At 30.1% G+C, this 23,403-nt stretch overlaps 3 protein-coding genes across 3 annotated transcripts; 1 reads left to right on the top strand and 2 right to left on the bottom strand.

The window, feature by feature from the left end:
* Positions 1 to 897: 897 nt before the first annotated feature.
* Positions 898 to 2,163, bottom strand: LOC106767268. The gene has a single exon (XM_014652118.2). It carries the CDS (start codon positions 2,031 to 2,033, stop codon positions 1,122 to 1,124), a length of 912 nt encoding a protein of 303 aa, XP_014507604.1. The 5' UTR covers positions 2,034 to 2,163; the 3' UTR covers positions 898 to 1,121.
* A 6,285-nt stretch (positions 2,164 to 8,448) lies between these two features.
* Positions 8,449 to 9,943, bottom strand: LOC106769167 (transcription factor MYB24). The gene is made up of 3 exons (XM_014654670.2): positions 9,677 to 9,943; positions 9,445 to 9,574; positions 8,449 to 9,226 (listed from the first exon to the last, which is right to left on the bottom strand). The coding sequence occupies exons 1-3, from the start codon at positions 9,822 to 9,824 to the stop codon at positions 8,560 to 8,562; spliced, it is 945 nt and encodes a 314-aa protein (XP_014510156.1). The 5' UTR covers positions 9,825 to 9,943; the 3' UTR covers positions 8,449 to 8,559.
* Positions 9,944 to 18,699: 8,756 nt separating this feature from the next.
* LOC106769168 (transcription factor BEE 3) lies at positions 18,700 to 20,387 on the top strand. Its single transcript, XM_014654671.2, has 6 exons — positions 18,700 to 19,031; positions 19,113 to 19,232; positions 19,357 to 19,422; positions 19,494 to 19,562; positions 19,699 to 19,776; positions 20,099 to 20,387. The coding sequence occupies exons 1-6, from the start codon at positions 18,732 to 18,734 to the stop codon at positions 20,195 to 20,197; spliced, it is 732 nt and encodes a 243-aa protein (XP_014510157.1). The 5' UTR covers positions 18,700 to 18,731; the 3' UTR covers positions 20,198 to 20,387.
* The last annotated feature ends 3,016 nt before the right edge of the window (positions 20,388 to 23,403 follow it).

Below are 23,403 nucleotides of genomic sequence, written 5' to 3'. Positions count from 1 at the left end.
AAATATTTACTAATTACAACCTCGGTTTGTTATTAAAAGTCCTTTCACTAGAACTTTGTTTATTGACTAAAATATCCTTGATGCTTTAATCATTCATTCTAACAAACTATTTGTTTCTATTAAATATCTCAGCAAAATAATTTTAAAAAATACATAAAAAATAAGTTTTCAATCCTTATTATTTCTACCGGATTTTCTTACCATTTCTTAATATATATTATAAATAAATATTCATTTGATATTATTTTGTGTATCTTTATATATAAAATTTTATAGAATTTCTCTAATTTTTAAGGATGACAATCTATATTAAATTTTACTATTATTATTATATTATTATATGATGACATAATAATTAGATAATGTAGTAATTAATTTGTTTGATTAAAGATATTAATTAAATAATTAACATTTAATCATATTTATAACGTTTTTTTAATATATATATATATATATATATATATATATATATATATATATATATTATTTTTCAGTCCATTGAGGGACCAACCCACCTCATCTCATTTTAAACATGTCTGTTTTATTCTTATTGACTTTCAATTATTTTTTCTCAATTCAAAAAATCATCTCATTTTTCACATCTCACTTTTTATAAAAATATGATATTTTGACACACCTTAAATTTATATAGAATATTAAAAAAAATAAAACAATAAAAACTAAACAAATTATTGTATTTAAAAAAATAATTAAAAAAGAAATCAATAAATATAAAATTTTATTACGTATTAAAATATATTTACTCAAAATAAAATATTTTGACATATATTACATTCATTTAGTTTTCTCTTTTTAACTCTTCTACCTTCAAATTCAAACACATTTCATCTCTTAAATTTTTCCCTATGCTCAACATCTTTTTAGAAACAATTTCACTCTACGAAGTCAGTCACATTTTTCTATTCTTTTCATTTTTGCATATATTCCCATTCTAACAAACACACCCTTAATAAGGTGAAACTGGGAGAAAAGAAGCAACAGATACATAAACACAATAGAAAATGTGAAAACATGTTCCTGGTAGATTAAACAGTAACGAACTTAAATGTCTGAAATAGAAGAAAGACATTTAGGAATGGAATGGCATTCCTTGGATGAAGTCAGTTAAGGAGATGTTGCACCCATTGTTCCAACACCTGAGGCGAACCATACCATGGTCTGCTAGCATCATCTGCACCAACAGGTGAGTGATAAACTCCATCCAAGAAAATGTTAAGCGCACCCTCCAGATGAGCTGATACTTCCGGCACAACACCGTCACCCCATACATCTGCTTCTCCACAAACTTGCTTGTATCCCTGCCCGACAAACCGAGCACGCAATGTTGTTGCATTAGGTGCAGAGGCGCTGCCATTAACAGAACTTTCAGACACAATCTGACTACTGTCCACAGAGGAAACTGCAGGCTCAGTATCTGAATTGCCGAAAAATCGACAACCTTTGATGAACCTTCCTGCTACACACACATACTTCAGCTGAGGGGTGTAAACAGCTTTGGAGCAGTTGTCTTGAACATAGTAAAGGAGACCCCTTGTTTGATCGATAACCCCCTGCACGCCTTTTGGAGGTGGAAGATGAGGGGTTCCAAGAGTCAATAACAGGGATATGTCGGAACTTCCAAATTCTTCCATGTACACGCGAGCAAGCCATCCTCCTGCAGAGTGTCCGATCAGCGAAACATTTTCAGATCCATTTGCAGTTCCCTTTGCTTCTTCAACAGCTTCCTCTATTCTCTTCAAATACCAATCCAGGACTGGCCTTGGTTGAAGAGTGCCACGCCAGTAATTGGGGTCCACCAGACCGGCGGCGTTGCGGAGCCAATCCAGCCTGGACACTTTGGCGACCACGGCAGAAACGCCGTACTTGTCATTCAGCGTTTGCTTCAAGCTCTGGTAGTCACCGGAATTGTTCCCTAAGCCAGGCAGAATGACGGCGGGGCGATGGATGGAAACGGAGTTTGAGGAGGAAAGGAGTGGCGATGGATTGAAGCTCTGCAGAGAAGCCACATCCATTTCCTTCCACAAATTCAAATTCTCTGTCTTTTCTAATCAAACTTTTCAGTTTCCATTAAAATAAGCACACAGAATTATCTCCATGTACGATAATTTATTTGTGCATAATTATCTAACGCTGTTTATTACTATTAATGTTCTAAAAAGTACTGAATATTGTTATGGGAAATGCACCAAGTTGCAGCTTTCTCTCCACATAACAATTGCCAATGAAAAAAACATGAAGATTTTTTTTGTCCTCTGTGGCCCAGATTTTAAGATGTGTGATGCAGGAGCCTTTTAAATGCTAAATTATTGAAGGTTTGGTTGTAAAATATCTAAAGTAATTTGAACTTATATAAGAGTAATTATATTTAATTTAAAAATTATTTCACAGTAAATAATAATAATTATAAATATTTTTATAAATCAATCATAATATTAACATATAAATAATATTTAAATATTATTAAAAAGTTATTGTCTAAATATCATTATCGATATAACATTATATTATATGATATCAGTGATTTTTAGGTTAAATCATTCAATTTTTTTCTCATTTTATAGGAAAATCTTAAACTGATTCCTTTTTTTTATTCAATGCATCTCAGTTTTATTTTTATTTTGAAAATTATAATGCAATCATTTATGTTAATAATGTACTAACATGGTTAAAAAAAAGTCACATGGTAGTTTTTTTTTTATCTAATTAGTTTTTTTTAATTTTTAAATTAATATAAATTTATTACGTGTCATTATACCATGTGACATTATTATGCACCGTCTAAGACTAGTAACTTTTATAAATGCGGGCTTAAATACTTTAACCGGTTTAGAAAGTTGGATCAAATGACTTGGTCATTTCTTCCTGTTCTTCTATAATTTACAGTTGCATAAAAAAATAATTTTGTATTTTAGAATATACAACTTAAAATAATTTGTTTATAGTTTATATTGTAAGTTTAGAGAATAACAATTGTATTTAAAATTGTATAATTTGTCACACTCCATTAAATTCTCCACTGTAGTGGAGAACACATCTCACACCCTTCCGGTTTCTCCATAGTAATGGGAGACAAAGCTCTCAACTATTCTTTAATTCTTCATCCGTTAAAAACTATGCGGCAGCAGAGAAGGCGAGATGTGCGGGAAGTGGAATCTAAGTGGCAGCCCATGGAGTGCAGAGATTCGGGAAGTGGAAAACAGGAGGCCAACATGGAGTGCAGAGATTCAGGAAGTGGAAAACAAGAGGCCAACAGGGATTAGACCGTTCGGTTTTTGGAAGGCAGTATTTAAAGAAGGATTTAAGAAGCTGACGCCATTTTTCTTTTTCATGCAAACTCTTCATCTTCCATTTCCAGAAAACCCATCCTTTTTCTCCTCCTTCTCTCTAGAAACCTCAACCTTCTCTCTAAGATTCCGACCACTTCCTTTCCTCCGATCCTCAACTTTCGTTTAGAATAAATACTCTTGGTGTCAAGACCTTCAACTTGCACCGAACGAAATCTTATTTTGAACCGGTAAGTGTTTCTGACCCTAAAAACTTCTTGGTGTTCCTGCATGCACGCCCATCCTAAGCTTGCATGTGTTAGTTAAACCTTTTCTCTGAACCTGTATCTTGTAATTTGGCTTTATTAGATCTTTGGAAACCCTAGAAAGAGTAGTTGCTGTCAAGGAACCCTAAAAGTCTAGCTGGAAGTGAGGTAAGGGAAGCTTATAAATTTAATTATGATTATTTTGGTATGCATGATTTTGTGAGTTATGCTTGCTGAATGTATGATCTTGTTGTTGGGAAATGCATGTTTGATTTTTGGTACGAAATATGTCATAAAGTTATAAAACTTAGTGAAAATATGAATCTGTAATCGAAGGGTCATTAGGACCGCCCGGTTTCCTCTTAAAACAATTGATCTGGTACCTTTGTGTTGAAACTTAAATATCTGGCTTGGTTATCCATTCGAAATTAACCATTAAAGGACGTCCGGTCTTATACTGAACGTCCGATCTCTAAGTGCCTAGTCATAGACTGAGTATTCGGTCTCATATTAACTATTTAGAACGTTCAGTCATACACTGAGTGTTCGGTCTATATTGACGTTGTTTATTAAAAAGTGTTAGGTCTTATACCAGTATTTAAATTCTAAGAACGTCTGGTCATAAACGATACGTTCGGTCACACAAGTGTTTGGTATTAGACTGACACTTTATTTCTAAAGCATTCGGTTTCATATTATTATTACTCATTTTTAGAACGTTCGGTCATAGACCAAGCGTTCGGTTTTACACATATGATAATCTGTTTGAGCATTTGGTCATAAACTAAGTACTCGATTTGATATTAATTATCCTTCTTGGAAAAAACGTTCGGTTTATAATATTATTTATTCGAAAAGTGTTCGGTCTTATACTGACACTTGATTCCTCACAGAGTGTTTGGTTTTGCACTGACACTCGTTTTATTGAAGAGAACTTCTGCTAGTCATAAAGGCATTTGGCTAAAGTCATAAACTTTGTATTCGTTTCTTTCCAAGACTGACTTATGTTGTTTAGCGTTCATTCTTCTTCATGAATAAGTTTACCTGGATTGTCTTCAAAGAGTGTTCGGTTTTATCCTCTACCAGACCATCCGGTCAACTATTAAAATTCCTTGTTTTATTCAGTCTCTTGTTCTTTGACCGTTCAGTCACTTATTGAATCCCTTTGATACTCAGATTCCTTATCATAGTTGGTCATTTTGTATCCGTATTGTTTATAAGAAAAAGAAATAAATGATGAATGGATTTATTATGATTTAAGAGTATTCCAGGGAGGAATATCTCGTGATTGGAATTGGATTGTTAAAGTATGATCATGGCCAAGGCTTAGGTTCTGACTCTATCCTGATATTCCGTGATTATGCCTCCTCAGGTAGAGAAGGGATGCGTGAGAATGACAGGAGGTCCGCGGTCATAAGACTAGATGATCGTTGTAGGACTAACCTTGGGTGGCAGTTTGTTGAGTATCCCAGCCAGGTCCACTTGGGTGCAGAGAGCGGCGAGCATACATGGTCATACCGTCCGAACAATGTCTAGAGAAATTGGTTATAATGGTGTTACTGTTCGACTTTTAAATGGAAATACTTAACTTATGAATTATGATTGAGATATTGATGTATATGATTTATGTGTATGTTTAGAAAAATATATCGAAAATGATTAATTAAATTTTACATAAACTTACCCTTATCTGTTTCTGTCTTGTTTATGTTGTCGTTCGGTATTTGACCGTCCGGTTTGTTCTCTTCACTGCAATGATTATTCATTTGGGTGTGAGCAGAGGGTGCTCTAGAAGATACTTTGGAAGATGCCTTGCAAACAGAACAACCCTTGAATGTGATGTCGGAGACTTGTGCAGGATCGTCCGGTCCTTAGATTGGATTTTTCTTTTACTTAGTGTAATAGTAGTTCGGTTCGTGTTTTGTAAGAACTGTTCGGTCTAGTTATCCCTTTGATGTATCATAGAACTTGTTGTATGACTGTTCGGCCTTAAATTATTAATGCTATCAAACTTCGATGTTTTTGTACAACTTTAAATTCTATATGAAATCTCATATTCTCTTTACTCCTAAGTGTTTATCTCCTACTGTTCTTTATTATTGTTTATGTATACCCCTAAAATAAATTATAGTTTTCAAGCTATATTTATTTGGATGTTACATAATTTGACATATAAATATAATTTAGAATACAATTTTTTTTATTTATTTTAGATTTTAAAATATAAAATTATATTTTGAATTACACATGCTAAAATTTAAAATAAAAAATACATTTAAAATTGTATATTTTGAAATGTAAAACTTATATTTTAAATTATATAATTTTAAATAATTTTAAATACAAAAGTGAATAGGAGTGTAGGCTGAAATTATAGGGGTAGAGAAAGAAATTGTCAAATGGCTTTGGACTGCAGATTTGCATAGCAACTTAAGCCTGTTTATTTGTAAGCTCATGCAGATTGGATTATATTTTTTCATCTATAAATTTTATTTTCCTTCTCCTCTTCCTCAGTATGCTTTTCTGCTCCAAGCAAGTTCAAGGTTATAATAGTTGTTTTAATTTTTTTTATTTATTTCAAAGATAAGGAATAAAGGCTGTTTTAACAGTTTCTTATTCTTTTTTTTAAAGGTCTAACAAATAATTTAAAAGTATATGTGATTCTAATAACAACATTGATTATTTTATTCATAAAAAATTCTATAAAAAAGTTTAGTGTTATTTGAGTTTAATTTTATAGAAGCAATTATTTTTCTAAAGATTTTTTAACTGAGTTTGTTAACTCAATCAACACCAATACGTATAGTCATCTTAACTAAATTATGTTAATATTTTTTTATTTAATATTAAATACATTTTTAGAATCACGATTGTGGAAGAAAAAACGTAAAGATGATCTCTTTGAAAAATAAATCCATAATGATATATATTTTTTATACATAAAAGATAAAACAAGAATCATGTATACAATTTGCTATATAATTTACATATTATTCTGTTAAAATTATTAATTTAATTTTTTTCTTTTGAATGAATATTTCTGGCTGGAATTTGAATATATACATCTCCATCTTTATGGTTGGTGGAGTCAACAAAATCATATTTCAGAAATTTAGTCTAACTCAGTTAACTAGCCACTCGTGTTTTCACATTCTTCACAAATTTTGACAGTATTCACAATTGCATCATATTTAACACGAGTTCTCCCTATAAGCCAAGGAGTGTCAGTATTTATTAGTTGGAATGAGAACAACGTCTTTGACAAAAAGAGTAGTTATGGAAATGACATAATTCTAAGCTTTATTAGATAATGTATTTATATCTTGAAACAATCTTTATAAGCGATTACATGGATATGGCATAATTTAGTATTTATTTTTTATAAAGTTAAATCAAATTTATTTTAACAAGAAAAGAAGAAGAAAGGGAAACAATTATAGAGAAAGAGAGTCTAAATGTAAAAGACATATAAGAAAAATATGGAATGTAAAACAAAACTACATCGATGATAAAAAAAAAAAGTGTTCTCTTTTAATCGAAGTTTTATTATAAATTTTATATTTTTTGGTTCCTAAAATTTTATGGTTTCAATTTTATTTCATTTTATATGATTTTGATATTTTAATTTTCATTTTAGTTATCTATAGCCTTTATTATTCTAGACAAGATACATTAAAATAGATAAAAAAAAATTGTAATTTTTGTTTCACAGTCATGTCTAAAAAGCATGACCTAATATTATTTAGGTTGAAATAATATATATATATATATATATATATATATATATATATATATTATAATTAATTATAACAGTTTATTATTATGGTTATTATTTATATAAGATGTTATTATAAATAAGGTTTCAATCAAATAAGGTTTCATTATAAATTTTGAGACGTTGAATAAAATAATACAAATAAGGTTTCATTACCATAAATTTTATTTTTATTATATTTATTATGAAAAAAATCTAAATAAATATATGAAAATAAAATATTAAATCATTTATAATGTTATTAATAAAAAAATAAAATAACTTATTAGTAAAATGATTTCTTTCTCCAAAAACATAAAAAACTTTAAATTGTAAATGCGTAGAAAAGTATAATCATGTAACTTTTTCGAAGACTTTAAAAAATTATTTTTAGAAACTAAAAAGTTTAATTTTCCAACCAAAGTACCTGAAATCCAATCATGCTCCAAGTTACAAATGACTTTATAAATTTAGCATAATGTACTTTTAAAAAGTTGAAAAACATGTTAACTATTTCTCTAAAATTACATGAATGAAACTAAATCACAACAATTGATAAATTCATAAATGCATTATCAATATTCACCTTTGGTCAATTAAATAAACTTCTTTATCCCTTTTAGTATTATTTATATACGCTCTAGAATATATATTTTTTTCATCCATACTCACTAATTAAATAATAATTAATAAAATAGTTAATGATTTCTTTTAATGAGTATAGACTAACATACAATAACATTTACAAAACGTATTAGATAACATTCCCAAATATGAATTTGATTGTCATGAACTTACTTTTCCAAAATCAGTTTTCAAGAAAGAAAAAATCACATTCTTTGTCAAACAAAAAGAACTCCTACCACTATTTGTTTTAAAAACTAAGAGCTTTCTGTTTTCTTCTCTAATTAATCCTCACTATCATGGATCATCTATCATTTAAATGTAATAATGGTTTCCACTACAAATACACTAAAGTTCCTAAAAGTGGTTACTTCTATATATTCACGAATTCTTTGTTAGCATTAATTAACTATTGTGTTTTCACTAGCTAGTGACTATGACCTTTCTCAACTCAGGGATTCAATCTCAATCAATACAAATTAGAAAGCACAATCATCTAAACAGAGGAATACATGACAGATGTACAGAAAACAATCACCATCTCTGAATTGATTAATTTGGTAGCCAATCCACAATAACATCATCAAAGACAGTGTTTGGGTTATTCCAAAATTCAGAAACCCTAAAAATCTTATTTTTGTAACTTGCTAAACTGCCACAGTTCATCGATGTTCCACATGGTACATGCAAAATCGTTGCTTGGCCAATCGGTTCCTGCCGTTTGACAGTCAGCAATTGGGTATTGCACATCCTGAGCCACCTTTGCAGTTGCTGTTTTGAAGGTCTCCATCTCATAGGCATTGTCATTTACATGATAAGGATCATACGAGTAAGTGCCAAAGTCATTGTTGCTTAAGGAATTGAATTGGTCCATGGTGTTTCCAAAATGATGAGACACTTTTGGAATATTTGCTGACTCAGAAAAGGAGATGCATGAACCACTGTTGTGTTCAGAGTCTGAGTTCTGCTCATGTTGGTCCATATAAGTGGGACTACCTCCATTCATACTCACGCAAGCTCCCTGCCATGGTATGGTCCCAACAGTTGACTGTTGAGAAACACCATCATCATGAACCAAAGGAATTGCCTGATTCTCAATTGACATGGCCGAAGAACACAATGACTCTTTTACCTTCTGAAGCAATCTTGGCATCCAAAAACGCCTTACAAGTTCTTGAAATTCTCTGCTGTCAGTCTCAATTTTCAAATGTCTCGCCTGTTTCTGAATCCTTGTTCTCCAATAGTTCTTGATCTCATTGTCTGTTCTTCCGGGCAAATGCTGTGCAATTTTTGACCACCTACAGTCATTAAAGGAATAAAAATATATTTGCAGCAGACAAGCATCTGATAGTGGCAAATTTATGATTGTAATTTCGCAACTAGATTTTTTGTACCATGACACAAATTCAGGGGAGATTGCATTGATCACATTTGTGAACAGTTTTTCACAATAAAATAATGACCATAACCGCAATCATATAAGTTAGAGAATCAGACGCACAAGATAGATATATACCTGTTTCCCCACTTTGAGTGGAGTTCAAGAATTAAAAGTTGCTCTTGTGGGGTTAAATTTCCTCGTTTCACATCTGGTTTTAGATAATTTAGCCACCTTAATCTGCAACTTTTTCCAGTTCTCTTCAATCCTGTGTCATATAAAGAAAAGGAAACAAATCAGAAAATTGATAAGAAATAGTAGGGTGGTGTTTCTTTCATGCATTTAACTTCTTATGCTGTTATCAATTTACCTGAACGTTTAGCCAGCAAGTTCCATCGGCCTTCCCCGTGGTCAGAAATGTATTGGGAGAGCAAATTATCCTCTTCAAGAGTCCAGGGCCCTCTTCTAAGTTCATTGTCATCTTCGCTAGAACTGCTGACGCTCTTTGAAGTAGACATGGCTATTCTCACTCTCCAAAACTATAAACACTATGTGAGCATATATATGCAGAAGGATTTTAAAAGGGTCAAGGGAAAAACCAGAATTACAAAGCAAATTGTTATACGCAAGATGCATAGTGTATAATATACTATCACTATACACTGTATGTCTGTATCCCATTTTGGGGGTTGAATTCAGGTCAAAGTGAATTACTATACACTTTAATACTTTTCCAAAAGAAAGAGCGTGCTCATGCTCTAAATTCCTTACGACACCTTCCATTCACCTTCCATAGTCTTTGCCACAGGAAACATCGAAAGGTGGATAGGTTCATTGCTTGGCATCTTGCTTTTATTTCTTGACAAAACGACAGTTTATTTTTATTTTTATTTTCATTTTCAATTTGTGGTCTATAGCAATCACACTAGACATATAGCTACGAGATTAACGCTGCAAGCTTATGACTAACTACATTAAATTGTTCTCAGTCAAAGAACAGACTGAGATGAATCGTATTCCAAATTTACCACTCAACTTCCCATGTAAAAGTCCCCACAATTGTATAAAGGAATGGAAAATGAGTGTTACGTCGCATTCTTTGTTATTTAATTGCCAGTGGGATTGAGGTTGGTGTTGCAGCAGTGATTTCAACATTCACCTTTCACTTGTCAGTGATTTTCTGTGTTCTCAAGTTTCACCAATCAATCCTACTGAGTTCAAACATGATGTGGATATGACTAAACTTTGTATACCCTAAACGTGCTTCTTGTCTACTGATTAAAATAAAATTACTTACAATCCATGGCCGACTAAAGATCTAAGCTTGGAATAAACGAGAGAAATAAACACATTAAAGTTAGCTAATTTCTTTCTACCGTAGAGTTAGTACAAGAAAAACGTGTTAAGACTTCAGAAGAACTCAATGATTGAGTGCATGTCGGTTAAAAACTTCAAAATCCAACAAGTTTTCTGTTAGTAAAACACTGAAAAAAGGTAAAACTAATGAAAAAAAAGGTAATATTTTCTCACATAAAAGAGCTAAAAGCTGATTTTTTTTTTCTTTCTATGTTTCTTTTACATGTTCACGTAACTGTTGAGAATATAAATGAAAGATTTTTCCATCTATAGATTACAAACAGATTATATAAATAAACTTTAAGGACATCATATTTACATATAATGCTTAACTATTTCAGTTTAACATTGGATTTCACAGTTTAACAACAAGAATAATTATGGTTTTGACACGATTGATCTGCTTAATCAAACACAGACCGGCCAAGAGCCCAAACGTGAATAACATTACATGTATATGCAATACTGGTTCACTTCAAAATCGATATTTACAATGTGAGAAACACTTTCTGCAGCCTTATCTGAGGAAGCCATTATTGTGATGAGAGAAATGATATGAGATGAAAGGCATTGAAATGAGATGAAGTAATCGCTGATTGGTCGTAATAACAGTGACAGAAACGTGCTTGACTGAACATAAGAAAATTTAATAATAAACTTACTCAAAACGTGTGGTAATTGGTGTTGGCATCATAAGGGGCGGCATGGAAAGCCTGCTAGAGATCTTAGAACAGGACCACTTTCTACGTTTATTGGTTGTCACCTGTCGCATGATGTCGGCCTTCGCTTATAAGATTTGCCTTCAATACGTGGTTCCCGTTAGTCCTTAATTTTTCATTCCTCTTCTCCACAAAAATGATGAAAATTGCATGAGAAAATTGAAAAGTTTGCTACGATTTTTCACTGCTGCTATCTTTGACTTGTGCACATAATTTAGATTTCTGCATTTTCGGCAAATTCTAAAAATTGAATAGTTTATCCCGTAACTTATAAAAAATGGAATAAATGACTTTTTATTTATAGATTTAAGATAAATTATCATGAATATAAAGACTTTCTAAGTGAAAGTGTCATGGTTCTTATTATTTTTTTTATTTGAAATATTTGAAGTCGTCGTATACTTTTTTTAAAAATTTGCCTGTATTTTCTGTTGTTGATTATTCAGTTGAAAACAGCCACCGAGCGCGGTGCAGAAGGTCGATTGAGTGGCCAGCAGATATATCAGTTATTATAATTGAAAAAGAAAATGATATTTTAACACTGACACCATTTTGACACTGCACACGTGTCAAAATGTGGTTAGACAATTTCAAATTAAAAAAAATAAAATTTGGTTTTTCTCTTTCAAATATATCCTACCTCAACTTTTTTAATTTGAAATCGTCCAATCACATTTTGACACGTGTGCAGTGTCAAAAAATGATGTTAAAATTGGAAAATTGAGGATTGATGAGAATTCATGACAAAACCTTGGTCAAGAAAACTGTAGGAGAACTAATGTTAAATTGTCTCCTTCTATTAAAATTCAATGGGATATGTTTGTCAATCATGGGTTGTTTTCATATTTGAAAATAACGAAATCAGTTCAGCACATACGTGATGAATATCATCATCAGGAATTTGTTTAGTTGCATTAAATTAATCATTTGCCACTGGTAATGTCCTAATATACTGTTAATGTAAATATTTAGAAGAAATTACTAAATTTATGCACTTATATAAAACAAGAGTGATTGAGGTGGATGATTTAAGAAATTTAGGTCTTGCACTAAAACAGACCAAATGCATCGCATTTTTATTTAGATAATGATACTTAGATAATATTTTTTTTATAATATTTGAATATTATTTACGTATGGTTCAAAATTATTTTATAATCAATAATAATAATTATAAATATTATTATAGACCAATCACAAAATAACACGTAGATGATATTTAAATGTTACCAAACAAAGGTTGTTTAAATATTATTATCCTTTCATTTTGTAATTAATCTATTATTGTATTTATGATTATTATTATTGATTGTAAAATAATTTTAGACCAATCATCTAATAACACATAAATATTGTTAAAAAAATTATTGTATAAGTATCATTATCTTTTCATTCTGTGAACTTCGACGTCTTAGATTATGTTATAACGTTTTGGATTAGATTTGCCATTGTTGTAGATCTGGAAGAGACAACAGACAAGACAGGTTGAGTGACAAAGTTGTACAAGTATTTAGCAAGAAACACAACCAATGGAATGGACAAGAGAATTGAACTTTGATAACAGATATGGACCCATACACATTTAATAGCATGAATTATCAAAGCGTCTCCTACACCTCTATTCTCTCTTTCTCTTACATTCTTTAACCACGAATTACTCAAAGTGTAAAGTTTCTCTACTATAAAAACACACATGTTATTTCTCATCTTCAGACATCACTGGTATATTCATTTTAAGATTTAAATATTTTTAATTCATGTACATATATGATTTTTCTTTTCAGTGTTCCATTTTGGCAGATACTGATTAATTTTAAAAAAAAATATATTTTAACACTAATTTTTTGACACTGCATACGTATCAAAATGTGATTGGACGATTTTAAATTAAAAAAAAACTTTGATTTTTTTTCTAAATAATTTCAGCTTTTTTTAATTTAAAATCGTCCAATCACATTTTGACACGTATACAGTGTCAAAATGGTGTAAAAAATTGGTGTTAAAATATTATTTTTCTAACTTTAAATTCTTCTTGATATTGTTTAATTATTATACTTGTGTGAAATAAAAAAATATTTAAAAGTAAAATATATTTTATAACGTGTCTCACACAATTATCTATTCGCAATCACATCCATCTAAAAAATCTTTTATATAAAAAAATAAATTAAAGTGTATTCCACGTCTATATGAATAAAACACTAATACAAAAAAACAATAAAAAAATCAGCATGTCATTGACAATATCGAAGAGAATAAGTATCATCTTAAAATTATTAGAAGTATAGTTTATTTTTATTTTCATAATAATTCAAAAATCTACTACATCGAAGACATATACTAGATTTTAATCTTAGTCCTCTTTTCGCTTATCTTAGTATGATAGAAGGAAAAAAATTGAGAGATGCATTAGTACCTCAATCTTTCTTATACTTTACATAATTTATTTCTTATCGTGGTGGAAATCAACACCCTAATGAATTCCTAACTTTCTTTCGAAGGACAAAATCCAATCATAATAACTCAAAACTTTTTTTTTTTTTCTTTCTAATCTCATAACACTTAATTGCAATGCAACCATCACTATAATAATGTTCTTAATTACGTATAAAATATTATTAACAGGAAACAAATATAAACTCAAATTAAGAGATTTTTTTTTATGGTTTTTAATATTTAATTAATTTATGGTTTTTAATATTTAAATTATTAATAAATACGTTCATTTGTACGAAATTTATTTGTAAAATCTATCCTTAAATTACAATTAGAGTTATCAAATGATATTTTTAATTATAACTTATAAAAGTTTTAATAAATTAAAACTTTTATACAAATATTGTTCATTGATACCTTATTACTATTATGAAGACAAGGATGAAACACACGTGACAATGGTGGTTAAGAAGAGATGAGAAAAAAAATTAACTAATAAAGAAAAAGGAAGTGGAAGAAGGGGAAAAAGAAGGAGACCGGGTCAATTATTTTACTAATGACTAATAGTGTGAATCTATCAGTAATTATCAACAAATATTTATTTAAAGACAAATACAAATAAATTTGTGATGGTCGATAATTATCAATAAATTTTGTTTTCGTTAGTGAAATTCATCAATAATCATTGACAGATTTTTTGTCATCAACATAAATTTTTATTATTAATAATAGATTACACCCATTGATGTGCAATTTTCTCGGTGTGTAATAAAATAAATTAGCAAAAGTAAAACTCTTCGTATTTGATTTTATGATATATTTTTTCTACTAACATAATACTTAAATTTTCTACTTAAAATGAGTAACAGATTTGGAAAAGGAAAGAATGTACAGGTGAAAAAAGGAAAAAAAAAAAGAGATGATAAAATGAAAGACAAATGGAAAGATAAAAGTGATATATTGCTTGCAAAGTAGAAGAGATACTTCTTTATTTATTAAAGATACATATCCACACATTTATACCCATTTTTAAATTCATTACCATCATACCTAATCGGTTAATAGAATAAAATAAAATGCTCACAAGAAATTACATGGCCAAATAATTACATATAAAAACTTAAATCCCTACACTATATCCGAATACAAAATTATTAAAATATGTTTATTTTTAATAATTACTAATTAAATACATTAAAGTTATATGTAATATTAAAAATGTTTTTATATTTTTACATTACAAAATTTAAAACTAGTGTGTTAAAAAATATATAACGATTCAATAATATTGGAATTTTAAAATCAACGTATAAGCAATCTAGGAAAAAATAAAATTATTCTAAATAAAAATATATATTGGAAATCAGTCCGAAACTAAACTAACATGTACAATTATTTATGGTTTAGTCCTCGTTTTTTAAAATGTAAATTTTTGGTGCGTGATACATTTTTTATATCTTAGGAATCAAAGGTTTACATGTAAGTAACCAAAAAGAAGTTTAAACCATTATTTATTTATTAAACAATAAATATATTATTTGATTAATTATTTGTCTGAAAAGTAAAATTATCTTAGTTTAAAATATCAGTTAAAGTATTTTACATACCAAACAACCGCAAAACACATATATTCCTGAAAATATTGATATTTTGATTACCCTTATTTCATTTATAATTACTAGAAAAACATATTCTAATAATATAAAAATTGAAAATTTATTTCATTAATTTAAATCTATATTATTGTTATGATTATTTATATGAAATAAAAATTGTAAAAATATCATCGCTCTATTTTAAAATTACTTTAACTAAACAAGAACTTCACCTAGTCAGTTCTCTTTAAAAAAATGTTATGGACAGATTTTTTTTGTTCATGGATGAAAAATATTGTTTTTGGCATAAAATATTTTTTTTTGGTATTTTATAACAAAAGTATATTTTTAAAAACAGTATTTTGATAAAAAAAAAATTAAATTTAGAATATTTTTGTTCACTCAGCATAAGCCTAGTGAAAGTAGTAAAGCCCAGTTGGTCCAATAAAAGTTGAAATGGATCAAAGATAGATGACATCTTATAAGCCATCTCTTCTTCAACCTCCGCAATTTCAACTTGCACCCTCATAAATTTTTATATTATATTTAAAATAAAAAATAAAAAAATGCATTTTTAAATACAAAACATAAATTACCAATTCTGATATCACTGTTAAAAACTTTTTGTTAATTAAAAAGATTCACCACTTCTAAAATATGAGTTATTCATAAAAAAATCTGATATAACTTTTAACATAAAACCTCAAGTTTCAATGTTTATGAAATTTTATTTTTTTATATATGTCACTCAAACTTTATTTATTTATTTTAAATACGAAAATTTTCAACTCTTGGATTCTATCTATTAATACACAGAATTTTGAAGGTATAGACTATGGAGGTTGAGGAAGAAACTGCCCATCTTATAATACAAGGTCACTTATAAAACTCTCCTTGAAATTGAATGATGTGAAGTATTAAAAAAAAAAAGTATAAAAAGAAAAAAGAATGAATTTAAAGCAGCATAGCTCTACCTAAATCAGTGGGCACCATATATGAAATGATATTTTGGTCCAAAAGTTGATAGATTCATGCCCTGTTTTATCATTTTCCAACGTCATACCATACAAGTAATAAAGCGTGTATGATTGCATAAAGACTTTTATGATAAAGTTATATGCCAGTATTGTAAAAGAAGAGATAAATTGAATTAAAGACATATACATTTATTTTTTCTTATATCTTACAAATTTTTATTTAAGATGGGATAAAATTGAATTGAATTTTGACCTAAAAGAAGAGAAAGAAGGAGAATGGGGAGCAAGTAGAAAAGGTCAAATTCAGTTATGTGTTAGGTGAATCAAACCTAATTAGTAGCAATCCATAGGCCATGTTTGTAAATGGTAGCCTCATCTAAACTCCAACTTGTTTGGCTGTAGTACCTTATTATATGCTAAACATTAAATACAAGTGCATGGGCAACTTCTTCCCACGTTTATAACATGAGAAAATTTCTTCTCATCTGCTATAAGGTCTTACATTCAAGTTGTCAAATTAGGCAGTGCCTTTGAAAAGGGGCAGTGAGGCCTTACTTCTATAGGGAAGGTTGTCCCAAACTTAACACTTTGTCTTCAAAAACCATCTCCACTTTTGTAAGAGCTACAACCAGAATTGGGTGTATAGGCTAACCAACAACTATTACTATTTGGCTATATGGAGGCCTAGGAATCTACCTATTGTATCAGAATTCAACTCATTATTTTATTTTATTAATGAGAATTGAATCAAGTGTCATACGCCAGATATACACTCCACATGTCACAACCCCACTTCTGTTCTAAACTTTGCTTCATTCACTTCTCAAATGTCAGTCCAAATCGACTGCCTCGTTTCTTTCAATAGCTCAATAAAATAAATAAAACTTGCTTTCCAAGAAACCCTGCATCCTCTTTTTCTACAAACTGCATGCTCAGTTTTTAAATTCTGCATTCAACACAACCCTATGATAAAAAGAAAAAAAGCCAAAAATTATATCAACTTAATAAAGAGTAAAGAGTAATAGTACAATGAAAATTTAATCTCTCATCTTATAAGAATATGCGAGGAGTAATAAAGTAAATAGAGCAAAAGCATAATTCAAAACACAAAGAGATACTACCAATTTTAACATGAAAAATCTTTTAATACAAAGATAAAAATCACAAGTCGTGATGACCACATAAAAATCTATTATGATCAATGATAAGATACAAAAGAGTCTCCAATAAACCACCAAATGGTATTTTCAATCAGGTAAGTTAATTAAGTACAAAATGTTTACAAATGAGAATAAAGAAGATGAAAATTCTCCAAAACAAAATTGCTGATGCGAAATTGTTTTTTCTCAAACTAAACCTTCGATTGATGATCCGATAAGAATGAAAAATTATATATTTGAAACCCACTATCTAAAAATTAGTCTAATCCAACGGTGAACGACTTCACAACGACAAAAATATCATTATAAGACTTTATGCTATGGAGAAAAGACTTATTCTCTTTATTTCTCTCACACTTAGTTTTTCTCTTTTCAAATAACACTTATGCATCCTAATGTAACCCTTTTCCATTAAAGCAAAATGAGACATAATGATCTAAATTATTTGAATCTATTTTGCATATTGGAAGAGAATCTAATAACCCAACAAACTAATGCATCATGTTTTACAAAACTTCTTATAAGAACATTAAGAATTAGAAGCAGTGATTTGAAACTTTGACACTGAATATAATCTCTAGCTTACTCGAATGATGTGTAATCCATCTAGTTGACTTCACCCACAGGAAAAGGCTTTTATGAGCAATGTTAGTAGAGTAAGAATCTAGAAGTAAAAGTTTAGGAAATAGGGTATTGCTTTCGAAAATGTCTGTTGAAATAATTGCAAAAGGAAGGGAGTAAATCTTCCAGCACTAAAAGCAGGAAGATTAAGTTCCACTCTAGAAAAACATAACGTTGATATATGGGAAGAGTTTGAACCTAAACTATGTGCTCCTACAGAAAACTACCCTTTTCCCACTACAGTTAAAACTTTGCTGAAAGATCTGAAAGATAGCCATTCCAATTAAAGGTTTCTTTTTTTGTCATTAAATTAAAAGTTCCAAAAGCTCCAAAGAATAGACACTGCTTTCCTCACAAAGGCATTGACCCATATTACAGTGCTTGTCTCACAAAGCATGGGCCCATGTTGTAATTGGACATTTCTCCTGTATGTGGGGCCAACCTGCAGAACCTCGAGCTGCCACGTGGGTTAGTTAGACTAATCCTACATTATAAATACCAGTCTCAGGCACATTATCCAGATACCACTTAAAACCTTTCAAAACCTCTCTTATAAATCACATGGCAGAATTCACTGCAGATTTGCAAAGCTTTAGACCCTCCTTTCCTTTCTTGGATATCGATAACATGGAAATTCAAAACTTGGTGCCCTTTGACAGCTTATTGGGCTCTACAGAACCTGAATTTCCAGGAAACTTGGAAGACAATTTTCCGGGTCTTTTTCAATGCGTGGATCACAATGCAGTTCCAGCGTTAAATGAAGTTCATGAAGGTAAAAAGAGAGAAGCAACTGATATGGGTGATCCCAGTTCTGGTAACTCAACTCCTGATATTTCTGAGAGCGGAAGCAAGACAAAAAATGTAAACTTTCTTCGGCTTTGTTCATTTTATTGTTTACTCATATGCAAGATTATATATTCATGATTTATTTGTTGTCTTCAGATTTGTGGAAGAGGCAAGAGAGTGAAAAGGAATGCGGTAGAAGACAAGAAACCAAACCAAGTAGTTCATGTCAGAGCCAAAAGAGGTCAAGCTACAGATAGTCACAGTTTAGCAGAGAGGGTATAGTTTTTAAATTAATTATTATAAAATTAACAATTGACTGTTAAATTATGATGTTAAAAAATATTATGCTTTCTTTTCTTTGATTGAGATGTAAATATATTTTAAATTTATTGTTATTCAGGTTAGAAGAGGAAAAATCAATGAAAAACTTAGGTGCTTGCAGAACATTGTCCCAGGATGTTACAAGGTAAGGACATCTTTTTTACTATACCGAATTCCTTTCTGTCTTTCTTAAATAGTTAACCTCTGATTTTGCAGACCATGGGTATGGCAATAATGTTGGACGAGATCATAAACTACGTGCAGTCCTTGCAGCATCAAGTGGAGGTAATTGATTGAAAAAAAAATAGCATTGGATCATAAATTACGTTTGTATGTATTATAAATTAGTTTTATTTCTATTCGATATGAGATTTTTAAGGATTAATATCTACCGACGTTTGTCTGTTTTACATGTATACAGTTCCTGTCAATGAAGCTGAGTGCAGCAAGTAGCTATTACGACTTCAATTCAGAGTCAGATGCTTTAGAAACAATGCAGGTGCCTACTGCTAAATATTTCTTGATCAGCCTTATACGCTTGTTTTAGTGTTGTTCGTTGTGTTTGGTAAGGATAACATTATTAAGAGTAGCCTTCCACTTTATGAGATTCTGTACATCTCTACTATTGTCCCGACTCTATAAAATATTGTATGGACTAAATGAAATGAAATTTTGTCACATTTTGCAAATATAAGACTAATAAAGTAAGCAAAGTGAATAATTTATTATAATATTATAGGAAGCAACGTGAAGGGTTGAATGAATAGTTGATATATTGTGAAAAGTAGAAGAATTAAATTTTGTTTATTGAATTGTGGCAGAGAAGAAAGGCATCCGAGGCGAAAGAGATAGAGAAGTATGTGAGAGAAGGAAGTGAAGGAGTTTCTTGCTTTGAAGCAACATGGCCATGGTACCTGTAACTTGGGTTTTGGAAGTTTTAACTCAAAAACCACACATCACATATATCAATTCAAGAACATGCTTCTTCTTCTTACTTAGTTTCTACAGTTTTAAAGGATCAGTTTGTATAAGCACAAGTAGACATTAATTATTCTCGTTTGTACAATCCCATCAAACACATGAAAAAATGAAATGCGAGTTTTAAATAAACCTACGTTGCATATTTATTTTACGAAATAAGTCTCTTTAACAATGCATACGATTCAGTTTGTGATTAGTCCGTTTCAAATATTTGTTTAGAATAAATTCAAATAGATTAATTGAATTGTGACACGTATGTATCCTGTTGTCAAAAAGTTGTTAAAAAAGAATTGTTAAAATATCATTGTCCTTATTTTATAGTGGGTGTGAGTATTATGTAGGTCATTAATGATGACATAACATTAGATTTTGTGGACGTGAAAAATCACAATTGAAATATCATGGATTTGGAAAATGATTATTTGAAAAATAGAAAAATATAATCACGCTCCAAAAAAAGATAGAAACTTCTTTTATTCACCATTCATGGAATTGTGATTGATTTGATCAATAATTATAGTTTTTTTTTTTTTGTGATAGTTTAAAATTATCATTACGACAATGATTTTATACGGAACCATGTTATATAACGAATCTAACTAACAAGAAAGTAAAGAGAAAAAGAAAATAGGTTTCACACAAACGGTTCATGCATACAATAAATGATTGTGGACATAATGAAGCAAATCAAATAAAAAATATGAAGAACAAGATACGAAGATTGAACCAAATAGAAATAATCTTACCATGCATAAATCCCAGAAGAAATGAAGTTATAGTTATTATTTTCTGCATTATTGTTGGCGATTTAATGATTATTTGTCTTTCTGAGTTTACTTTATTGTTGGTGAGTATTAAATTTGAAGATGGAGTGGCATATATTTTGTAGTTGAGATTGAAAAATCTAGCATAAACCCTACATTATTTTTGCAATGATCTTGTTAAGAAATCTTGGGAAATATTTCACATAGAAATCTGTTCACGTGATTGCTTTGTTCTACTGAGTTCCACACATGGAGGCAGAGTCATTGGTTGCCGTCATGGACCAACTCGAAGGTCCATGTCTTGTGGGACCCACGCCAGCAACCACAATCTTCTCAACCTACTTTTCGCAACCCCCTTTGCCGCTAAGTGGGATAACTCATTATCCATCTCGACGGTGTAATTAATCTCTCTCATTCTTACATACACATCATCTCACACTTTCAACAAATCACTTCTAACTTTACTTTCTCACAATTTTATACTATCTTCTTGCTCCACTCTTCCCACCCCCGTTATTTCATTATATTTTAAAGTAAAATATTTTTTTATAACTTCTTCGCAACCGTTTAAGTGATAACTTGTGATTGATTCGTTTCAAATATACGGACCAATAAAACAATGATATAGTCTATTATAAAAAAGTTATTAACGTATCATAGTTCTATTTTAAAATTTATTACAAAACACTTATTTAAGTGCGAATCCAAATCTTATATTGAGTACAAATAAAAAAGTAGAACATTATATAAGGTTGAAGATCCATTAATCCATCATCTTGAAGTTTTGGATAAAGAACGGTGCAATCTCTTATGTGGGTGGACTTGGCGTTTGTATCTTCGTAGTTGAACTTCCTCTTCGATAAATCAAACAATGGTATTAGAATCGAATGGGAGTGTATCAACATAGAAGAAACTCACCTTTATTTTAAAAGATTTTAAGTAAAGGTAGTGTCAATTCATTGTGTGATTTGAGTTAGATATCATTGGTGTCTATATCTCCCAATGAACTCTTCCTCGATAAACTCGACAAATTAACACGGATAAAAAGAAGAGATGAGTGGGAGTGGATGCAAATTTCAAATAGAAGGCAACCTGAAGCAAAATCCAAGTGTAGAAAGGAGCCATGGGACGCACTTAAAGCAATAAAGTGGTAGAATCTTGGGAAATTGAGGAAGTTAATGATTGAGAAGATTAGAACATATTTGTTGTTGTTGTTTAATGGAAAGTGAAAGGGGTCGGATGCAATGCATAGATGAAATTAGGAGAAGAGGACAGTTTGAATGGGGCATGGCATGATGAAAAGAGGATGGGCAACGTGGGCTTGTAAGTTGTCGAAAATGATCAGACTCGAAGCTTTTAAACCCATTTTATTTGAATTTGACCACTTTTGACTCAGGTCTTCCTTTGTCAAATAGCATACATGAATAAGGAGAAAGAAAGAGCTTAAGGGTCCCAAAGTTAAGGTGATAGAGGGCATATCATACCTTCCAAATATTGATTTAGATTTTGAGACATATTTAGGGGGCAGTGGTTCAAGGGATGGTAATAATTATCTGGGCCAAGTTCAAGGACTATATATCAAGCTTTTCAAACAAACAATTCAGACACTGTCACCCCATTTTGTCAATATCTTTTCAAAAGCAACATCTTAACCTCCCACCACTACTTTGTTTAATGCTTTTCAAATTCATTCAACTATTTCTCTTTCTCTATCACAAACTCTTTTTTTAGTCTTTTAATCTATATTATTTTTAAATACAATAACTTTTTATTTTATTATATAATACAATGTTTTTAAAAATTTTCACATATAAAAATTTAGATAAGAAAGTTGGATTTTTTTTCCCTCTTCCAAGATGCAAACCTACTATTTTATGATTCTTCTTATTTTTTTCACTTTTAAATTAGTATTACTTTGTGTTCTAGTTTGGTTATAGGTTAGAATTTTTGTTTCGTTTAAGTTTGAAAACAAATCGAAAAAATAAAAGAGAAAAATTTACAAGTTGTTTTTATAATTCAATAATTTTCTTTCAGAATTTTTATTTCAAATGTTACAATACTTTATATGAAATATAGTATCGAAACATTCAAATTATAAAGTATCAAAACTATTCACTAAGATCTAATTTTCTTCCTATTCTCGTAACTTTAAAACTTATTTCTTTCTTTAATATTGCAATAAGGTGTTTCATAGTTTTTTAAAACAGTTGGGCCATGTGCGATAGTTTTTTTATAGACAAGTCCATTTCAAACATTTGGGCCAAGGCCCAAGTAAAGTAATTATCTGAATATATAGGTTCATTAACTCTTGTCTATTGAAGATGTAGAAGTTTATTGTGTTACAAATTCAATAACACACAATTTGAATTAAATTCTTCTAT

Source organism: Vigna radiata, chromosome 7, assembly GCF_000741045.1.
Source record: "Vigna radiata var. radiata cultivar VC1973A chromosome 7, Vradiata_ver6, whole genome shotgun sequence".
NCBI classification, from domain to species: Eukaryota; Viridiplantae; Streptophyta; class Magnoliopsida; order Fabales; family Fabaceae; genus Vigna; species Vigna radiata.
The sequence above is the reverse complement of the archived record's forward strand: the minus strand, read 5'-3'. Positions and strand labels throughout refer to the sequence as shown.

What these genes read in the sequence shown, in the direction of transcription:
- LOC106767268 (XM_014652118.2), bottom strand. Translation starts at nt 2,033, where the DNA reads ATGGATGTGGCTTCTCTGCAGAGCTTCAATCCATCGCCACTCCTTTCC.
- LOC106769167 (XM_014654670.2), bottom strand. Translation starts at nt 9,824, where the DNA reads ATGTCTACTTCAAAGAGCGTCAGCAGTTCTAGCGAAGATGACAATGAA. An exon ending in CTTGCTGGCTAAACGTTCAG is followed by an intron (nt 9,575 to 9,676) that starts GTAAATTGATAA and finishes TATATGACACAG; the next exon opens with GATTGAAGAGAACTGGAAAA. An exon ending in CACTCAAAGTGGGGAAACAG is followed by an intron (nt 9,227 to 9,444) that starts GTATATATCTAT and finishes TAATGACTGTAG; the next exon opens with GTGGTCAAAAATTGCACAGC.
- LOC106769168 (XM_014654671.2), top strand. Translation starts at nt 18,732, where the DNA reads ATGGCAGAATTCACTGCAGATTTGCAAAGCTTTAGACCCTCCTTTCCT. An exon ending in CCTTGCAGCATCAAGTGGAG is followed by an intron (nt 19,563 to 19,698) that starts GTAATTGATTGA and finishes ACATGTATACAG; the next exon opens with TTCCTGTCAATGAAGCTGAG. An exon ending in ATGCTTTAGAAACAATGCAG is followed by an intron (nt 19,777 to 20,098) that starts GTGCCTACTGCT and finishes GAATTGTGGCAG; the next exon opens with AGAAGAAAGGCATCCGAGGC.